Below are 8291 nucleotides of genomic sequence, written 5' to 3' on the forward strand. Positions count from 1 at the left end.
TCCGCGCGACGTTGAAGGCGACGGCGAAGTTCTCGGCGGCGTTCCGCGCCAAGGTCGCGGAAGCCGCGCGCGCGCCGCGGCGGCCCCGGTCGACGCGGCCCGGCGACGAGTCCTTCTTCTTCCCCTTCGACCCCTACGTGCTCCCCAAGTCCGCGAGGCACGTCGCGCCCGTCTACCGCGACTGGGCGCGCGACGACGACGACGACGACGACGACGACGGCGACGACTCCTCGAGCGACGGCGACTCCGACTCCGAGAGCGACGCGGGCGGCGCCGACTTCCGGAAGCGCGCGCGGTCCTTCGGCGACTCGCCCCACTCGCTCTCGCCGAGCCACATGCCCATGAGCCTCGACAAGGGCAGCCTCCAGATGCCCGCGCCCATGAGCCTCAACGGCGACGGCTTCTTCCCGCCGCCCGCGCCGCCCCGGCGGGACTCGGTAGCCGACGACGCGTGGTGAGTCGTAAACGCACCCCTCTTAGTCGGCGCCACTACCAGAGGGGTGAGACTCCGACCTCGGCCGAATCCCAGACTAGATGGTTCAACGCCGGTAACACCGGCAAAGAGCAGCCTTATTGCTTTTTTACAATGCCATGGGGCATAATATGTTGCGTGGAAGGATGCGCTCAATGCTCGCCCTCGCGACGCTCGGCGCCGCGGCCGCGAGCTCCTACGCCGAGGAGTCGGCGGCCTGCGCGGCGGCGGGCGGCGCGGCGCGCGTCGCCGAGGCCGACCTGCCCGACGACGGGACCTGCTTCCAGTGGGACGGCGTCGAGCTCGCGAACCGGAGCTACTGCCAGCCCTGCCTCAACGGGTCCTACTGGGACGAGTTCCGCGACGCGCGCGCGGCGTCGCGGCGCGCGGCGGCGACCGCGGCCCCCGTGGTGGTCGAGATGCCCTACTGGCTCAGCGGCCAGTTGCAGGCGTCGGCGATGCGGATCCTCCTCGAGGAGGTCCTGGGCTACGCCGTGCACATCTCCCTCGCGTCCGCGGGCAGCGGCAGCACGGCCCGCGTCGCCGCGGCCTGCGCGACGCTGGTCCCCGAGTTCTGGTACTCCGAGGGCATCCGCAAGCCCGAGTTCGAAGAAGCAACAAAAAGCGGCGCGGTCGCGAAGAACCAGGGCGCGCTGGGGCAGACGCGCCTCTTCGTCACGGCGTCGGCCGCGGACCCGCCCTACGACAAGCTCATCATGGACCACTACCGCTCCATCAAGCTGAACCCGGCCGTCGTCGCCGCGCTCCCGGCGGCCGGGAGTTGGGGCGCGCCGGACGCCGCCGCGTGCGGCGGCGCGGGCTGGACGAACGCGTCCTGCGTCAACGGCACCTACGCGCCGCCGAACTGCGACCACGGGACCTGCGCCGAGGCCTACTTCGTCCTGCCGTCCTGGTCCGAGTCGTGGTACGAGGGCTTCCTCACGGCCGAGGGCCTGAACCAGGGCAGCACAAGAGTGCGAAATTCCCAACTTCAAAGGCTCCTATCTCGGCCGTTTTCCACTCGTTTCGGCTGATTTTTGGACGAGCGATCGTCTCTCGGAACGGCCTCGAAGCGTGGATCCTTTTTTCGGAACGCGCGCGCGCGGAACACTCACGTTGAAGCGACGTTGAATCACTCTCGTGCTGCCCAGGCCTGAACGTGACCGCGACGTACGTGGGCGTGTCGGGCATGGCCGACGTCGTCGAGGCGGCCCACAACGCGTCGCGGCCCGTGCTCTTCTACTGGTGGGACCCGGACCCGCTCGTCGCGCGCGTGCCCGTGCTGCCCCTCGCCGCGACGCCCTTCTCGTCCGCGTGCGAGGACCGCCACGCCGGCGACCCGACGCTCTCCGGCGCGAACTGCCTCATGAACGTCGACATGCTCAAGGCCGTGGCCCACGCGGCGACGCTCCAGGCCGACGCGAGCCTGGCGACCTTCTTCGCGGGCTACGGCGCGGACAACGACCGGCAAAAGGCCATGATGGCCCTGGAGACGCGCGGCGGCGGCGACCTGGGGGTCGAGGACGCGGCGTGCGCCTGGGTCCGGGCGAACGAGCCGGCCTGGCGCGCCTGGGTCACGGCGACGACCTGCGCGCCGGGGTCCGTCGTGGGCAACGGCACGGGCGACTGCGAGGCCTGCGCCGCGGGCAGTTACGCGGCCTTCGGGGCCGACGCCTGCGAGCCCTGCGCGCCGGGCTCCTTCGCGGCGGACGCCGGCGCCGCGGCCTGCGACCCCTGCCCCCAGGGCACGGCCGCGCCGACGACCGGGCGCGCGTCCTGCGACGGCTGCGTCGCGGGCGAGTACGCGACGTCCGCGGGCGAGACCCCGGGCATCGGCCTCACGTCCGGCGCGACGACGTGCGCCTTGTGCCCCGCGGGGACGCGGAGCGTCGCCGGCGCGAGCTTCTGCGCGCTCTGCGACTTTTCGCTGGGCTTCACGAGCGCCGAGGGCTCGGAGGTCTGCGACTCGTGCTACCCCGAGTTCTACTGGACGGGCGCGGCCTGCGAGCCCTGCCCCGGGCGCGCGACGTGCGCCGCCGGCACGACGACGGCGACGCTCGACGTCGAGGAGGGCTGGTGGCGCCTCGACGAGACGTCGACGGACATCTTGGAGTGCGCCGGACACGTGCGCCGGCGGCGTCGGCGTCACGGGCGCCGACGACTCGCCGGCGGACGCGTGCGAGCGGGGCTACCGGGGGCGGCTCTGCTCGCTCTGCGACGACGACTTCTACCTCGCCAGCAAAAAGTGCGAGTCCTGCGAGGGCCGGGGAGGTGAGAAACTCGCCATCGCCATGGGGCTCCTCGCCTACGGCGCCCTGAGCCTCCTCGTGCTCTACACGTCCCAGAGGCCGTCGGCGGCGGAGGAGCGGGAATTCGAGGACGCGGAGCACGAGCGCGAGGAGCGCGCGAGCATGGGCGCCGACGCCGCGAGCATGGACGCCGCGGCGACCGCCGAGCTCAGCGAGGCCGTCAACGACCCGGCGGCCGACGAGGCGCGCAGGCCCGCGGAGGCGATCCGCGTGCACGTGATCCGCATGTACGCGAAGCTGACGACGAAGTGGAAGCTCGCGTTCGTCGCGATCCAGCTCATGGTGTCGACGATGGGCACGATGGAGCTGCCCCCGGTCTACAACGGCTTCCTGGGGAGCCTGGGCTTCTTCGAGGTCGACTTCCTGGAGATCGCGGGGCTCGGCTGCCACCGGCGCGTGTCGTTCTACGGCACGCTCGCGATGTCGACCTTGGGGCCCTGGGCCTTCCTGCTGTCCGTGTTTTTGGTGTGGGCGCCGCTGTCCTACCTCTGCTGCGGGCGCCGCCACTCGCCGACGGCGGCGACGATCCTCGTGCTCTTCTTCACGTTCCCCATGGTGTCCGTGACGATCTGCCGGACGTTCCTCTGCCGCGAGTTCGACGACGGCGACGCGTACCTGCGCGCGGACCTGGACCTGCGCTGCGGCGGGCGGACCTACAACTTCTGGCGCGCCTACGCGGCGTGCATGCTCTTCGTCTGGCCCCTGGGCGCGCCGCTGTTTTTTTACCTCTCCGTGTGGTCCGTGCGGTCGCGCGTCGACCCGCTGAACTTCAAGAAGGGCGCGGAGATCACCGCGAGCGAGCAGGTCGCCATGGTCGACGCGGCCTGCGAGAAGCGCGACCTGGACCCGGCGTGCTTCGCGACGCGCATGCTCTGGATGCCCTACGAGCCCCAGTTCTGGTACTTTGAGTGCGTCGACGCGACGAAGCGGTGCTGCTGACGTGCGCGTCGCTCTTCATCTTCCCGGGCAGCCCGACGCAGCTGGCGTTCCTGATTTTGGTGGTCATGAGTTGGACGAAGCTCTACGGGTACTTCGGGCCCTTCAAGGAGGACGCGGACGACGTGCTCGCGGAGTGCCTGAACTCGATGCTCACGATCCTCTATCTGGGCGCGCTCGTCGCGCGGACGTCGCAGGGGCCAGGCGCCGACGGCCTGCTCATGACGACGATCCTGGGCGGGCTCGTGATTTTGGTCTACGTGACGGTGACGGACATCCGCCGCGAGCTGTCCGCGCTCGAGCTGCTGCGCGACATCCTCCGCGAGACGGGCAGGAACGCGCGCGCGGCGTCGTTCAAGGCCATGGACAGCTTCCGGTCGCTCCCCGGGTACTCGCCACGGGCGACGCCGAAGCACAGCGACGTCGCGCGCGCGGACGCGGCCGCGACTCAGATTTAACGGAGGGCTTAGGAGGTCTCGTTCCAGAAGCCGAGGATGTTCTTGAAGACTCCGTCGGGCAGCGTGCGGCTCGCGCCGCGCCGCGGCCGCCGCTGCGCCTCGACCTGGACCGGCGGCGTCCCGAAGAGGCGCGCGAAGTGCGCCGGCGGCGTCGCGCGGCCCGCGAGCGAGAGGTAGCGCAGCGCGAGGAGCTTGACGGCGGGCTCGCGGCAGTATCGCTTCCACGACCCCGCCGCGCGCACGGCCGAGAGCAGCGCGACGATTTGTGGATCGGGGACGTAGTCATGGATGACCCCGTGACCATCCCGAAAATGTCGCCATCCCGGGTCCCCGCGTGCCATCATCAATGCATTGCCGCCTCGGCCGTCGACGAGGTCGATATTCGCCCCGAGACGTAAAAGAGCGCGAGTAGATTCATGATTCTTTACCGTTACCGCCAGCATGAGCGGCGAAAGTCCTTTTGAGTTCTGAGCGTCCACTTGCGCGCCATGGGCGACGAGAAGCTCCAACAGATGCGCCGCGTCACTCTGACGGACGAGCACAGTGACGTGTAACGCGGTTACCCCACTCTGTTCCTCTGAGATTGCGCAGGTCAAATTCGGGTCCGCGCCGCGTGCGAGAAGCAATCTTACGATCTCGTCATGCCCGTGCGTCCAACCGTACTCAGGCACAACCTTACCCGTCATCACACTCTGTAGCATCGTCAAGCCCAAGGTCATGCCCGGGATTGAAAAACGGTCATTAACGTCTTCGCCGTTCGCGAGGGCGTCTTCTACCGCTCGTAAATCCCCGTCATTCAAAGCTTTCGAGAGCCCTGGCGACGACAGGACCATCTTGTCTCGATTACACGTCGTTCCGCGGCGCGTCCTCCGGGTACGTGAAGAGCCAGGCCCCGCGCCGGTATCGGAGCGGGAGCGAGAACCCGACGACGGCGACGACGGTATCGGAGCGAGAGCGAGAACCTGACGACGGCGACGAAGAGGCCGCCGCGCACGAGGCGAGCACAACAAGACAGGTCGGAGGCTCGGAGGCTGAGGCGAGCTTCGTTGTGGCGGTTCGGCGAGCGGTGATCGCAGGGCATCGAGCAGCGGTCGTCGCGCCGCCCACGTGTGCGCGCGCCGCCGCGAGACGCTGCAACCCCAAGCAGACATGTTCAGCCGCCAGCTCCTCAACGGCGAGCACGAGGAGGACCTCGGCATCGGGAAGCAGGAGGCGCTGAGCATGTTCGACGTCATGGACCGCGACGCGCCGCCGCCGCCGCCGCCGAAGGTCGAGGCGCACGAGGCCGCGGAGGTGTCGTCGGCGCAGCGCGACCTGCAAAAGCTGCTGGGAACGCTCGGAGCGACCGCGCGGGGTCGCCTGGTCGCCGACGACTACGCGCCGGCGCCGTCGGAGAAGCTCGTGTTCTTCATCCGCCACGGCGAGGGCCGCCACAACGTCGCGCAGCGCGACTGGCGCGCCGCGAAGAAGGCCGGCGAGCCCTACACGGTGGACAACGACCCGGACTTTGGCTACGTCGACGCGGAGCTGACGGAGGTGGGTCGGAAGCAGGCGGAAGCGCTCCGGCCGCGCTTCGCGCGGCTCGAGGAGCCCCTGGACCTCATCGTCACGTCGCCCATGCGCCGGGCGACGCAGACGGCCTTGTACGCGCTGGACCACATCTGGATCGCGAAGGTCCCCGTCGTGGCGCACGAGGACTGCCACGAGACCGGCGGCAGGCACACGTGCGACAAGCGGCTCTCGAGGAGCTGCGCTGGAGAAGTACTTCCCGCCCTACGACAACCTCGAGGGCGAGCCCTACAAGAGCCGCGTCGACTACGCGCAGCTCGAGAGCGAGGAGGACCCGCTCTGGCACCCGGAGAAGCGCGAGGGCAAGCGCGCGATCTGCAAGCGCGCCGCGCGCTTCGTGGCCTGGCTCGGGCAGCGGCCGGAGACGCGCGTCGCCGTCGCCGCCCACTCGGGCTTCCTCCTCGCCCTCTTCAACGCGGTGCTGGACCTGCCGGACGACGCGCGGGGCTGGTTCGGCACGGGCGAGTGCCGCGCGGTCGCGCTCACCTTCGCGACGTAATTACTGCTGGGCGCAGCGGCCCGCGGGGGCGTCCTTCATCGCCTCGGCCTCGCGGCGCCGCAGTCCCGCGACCTCGGCCTCGAGGTCGGCGATCTTCGCGTCGCGCGCGGCGACGGCCGTCTGGAGCTCGGCCACGCGGCCCTTGAGGCGCTCGGCCTCGGCGACGGACGCGACGTAGTTCTGGGGCGGCTTCTCCTCGCGGGACCCGTCGAGGACGAGGGCCGTCGACGTGCGGCTGCCGTTGGCGTAGACGTCCATGGCGACGCTGCCCTTCACTTTCGGCGTGCCGCGGCGCTCCGCGTCCTCCGTCTTCCGCCGGAGGTCCGGCGACGGCGGCGGCTCGGGGCAGGCGACGCGGTGGAGGGGCGACCTGTCGGCGCCCGTGGACGACGCGAAGGGGTTGTTGAAGACGGGCCGGGGCCGCGCGGGCCGGCGGTCGCCCGGCGACGTCCGCGGGCTCCCCGGCGAGCCCGGCGGCGTGCGGCCCGCCGCGCGCGGCGACGGCGGCACGGACGGCGCGGGGATGCCGTAGGTGCCGCCGAACATGTGGGCGACGACCTTCCAGGAGCCCGTCGTGTCCACGGACTCGAAGGCCTCCAAAATCGGCGCGTCGCCGTCGTTGTCGATGCGCGCGACGAAGTCGACCTTGGGCGTCAGCGCCCGCAGCACGTGGGGCGGCGCGGCGATGGAGTCGGCGAGGGACTGCTCGGGCACGTGCCGCTCGCCGACGCGCGCCGCGCGCGTCTTGACGCGCGCGCGGACCGTCGCCTCCTTCGCGTGGACGTAGAAGAGCGCGATCTTGTACGTCGGGTGCTTCGCCCTCAACTCGTCGAACTCGCGCTCGTACCAGCCGTGGTCCCGCAGGGACCCGTCGACCCAGACGTGGAGGCGGTGGCGCATGGCCAGCTCCTGGGCGAGCTCCGCCAAAAGGCCGCTCTCCTTGTGGCACCGGGTCCCCGCGGACGCGGCGTCGCGGCGCACGTGGCCGGCCCACTCGGGCATCATCTGCTTGAAGCGGTCCGGGTCGATGTGGACGATGGACCGCAGCGGCAAAATGTCGAGCGTCGACATCCAGTTCATGACCCAGCCCTTGCCCGCGCCCATCGCGCCGCACGTGAAGACCTGGGCCGCGAAAAGGGTGCGAAATTCCCAACTTGGAAGGCTCCTCTCTCGGCCGTTTTCCGCTCGTTTCGGCTGATTTTTGGACGAGCGATCATCTCTCGGAGCGCCCTCGAAGCGAGGATGCTTTTCCCGGAACGCGTGCGCGCGGCACACTCACGTTGAAGCGACGTAGAATCACCCTTTTCCTGCCCTGGTGAAGACGAGCCACGGGTGCTGGTTCGGCGCCGCGCACTCGCCGTGCTTCGGCGAGCTGCTCGCCGACTTGGGCGACGACCGGTCGATCTTCGGCGCGCAGCGCGCATTGAGGTCGAGGCCCGCGGGCAGGCCCACCGCGTGCGCGGCCGCGTCCTGCCAGAGCTGCCGCGCGTGGCCGTAGTTGCCGTGGTAGTCCGCGTCGAGCCGCGCGCGGATGTCCACGAGCTCGCCGACGAAGCCCGCGTCGAGGGGCGCGGCGTAGTTCTCCGTCGTCGACCGGTTGTAGTCGTAGCCCCGGGGCACGGCCCACGTCGTCGGCTCCGTGAACGTGTAGTGCGAGACGATGCGCCGGAGGAAGTGGTGGCGCCGGATGCCCGCCATGAACATGTCGACGTTGACGCGCGCGTCGCCGTCGGCGCCGCGCCGCAGGCCCTTCTGGGCGTCGGCGAAGCTCCGGCGCCGCCGCGGCGAGTCCGGCCCCGCGGATCCGCCGCTCGGTGGCGTCTTCGGGCTCGTAGGCGGCGACAGCATCCCGAGGGACGACGACGACGCCGCGCGCGGCAGCGCGCTGTCGTCGACGGAGACGAGGGACCGCGCGCCCGTCGCCAGCGCCAGGTCCTCGCCGAGCTGCGTGAAGAGGTTGTTGACCTCGTGGTCCGTCATGCCCAGCCCCAGGTCGCCGAGCAGCCCCCGGAACGTCGCCAGGTCCATCTGGCCCCCGGGCGCCGCGG

General features: G+C 70.5%; 1 protein-coding gene across 1 annotated transcript; it reads left to right on the forward strand.

Annotated features, from left to right (window-relative positions):
• Positions 1-5570: 5570 nt before the first annotated feature.
• Positions 5571-6165, forward strand: AURANDRAFT_6639 (hypothetical protein; the record flags this gene model as incomplete). Its single annotated transcript, XM_009044444.1, has 2 exons — positions 5571-5936; positions 5971-6165. Coding segments are annotated over 2 exons (561 nt in total), but the record flags the coding sequence as incomplete, so codon positions are not given.
• Between the last annotated feature and the right edge of the window lie 2126 nt (positions 6166-8291).

This window comes from Aureococcus anophagefferens, assembly GCF_000186865.1.
Source record: "Aureococcus anophagefferens unplaced genomic scaffold AURANscaffold_324, whole genome shotgun sequence".
In the NCBI taxonomy this organism is placed as follows: domain Eukaryota; class Pelagophyceae; order Pelagomonadales; family Pelagomonadaceae; genus Aureococcus; species Aureococcus anophagefferens.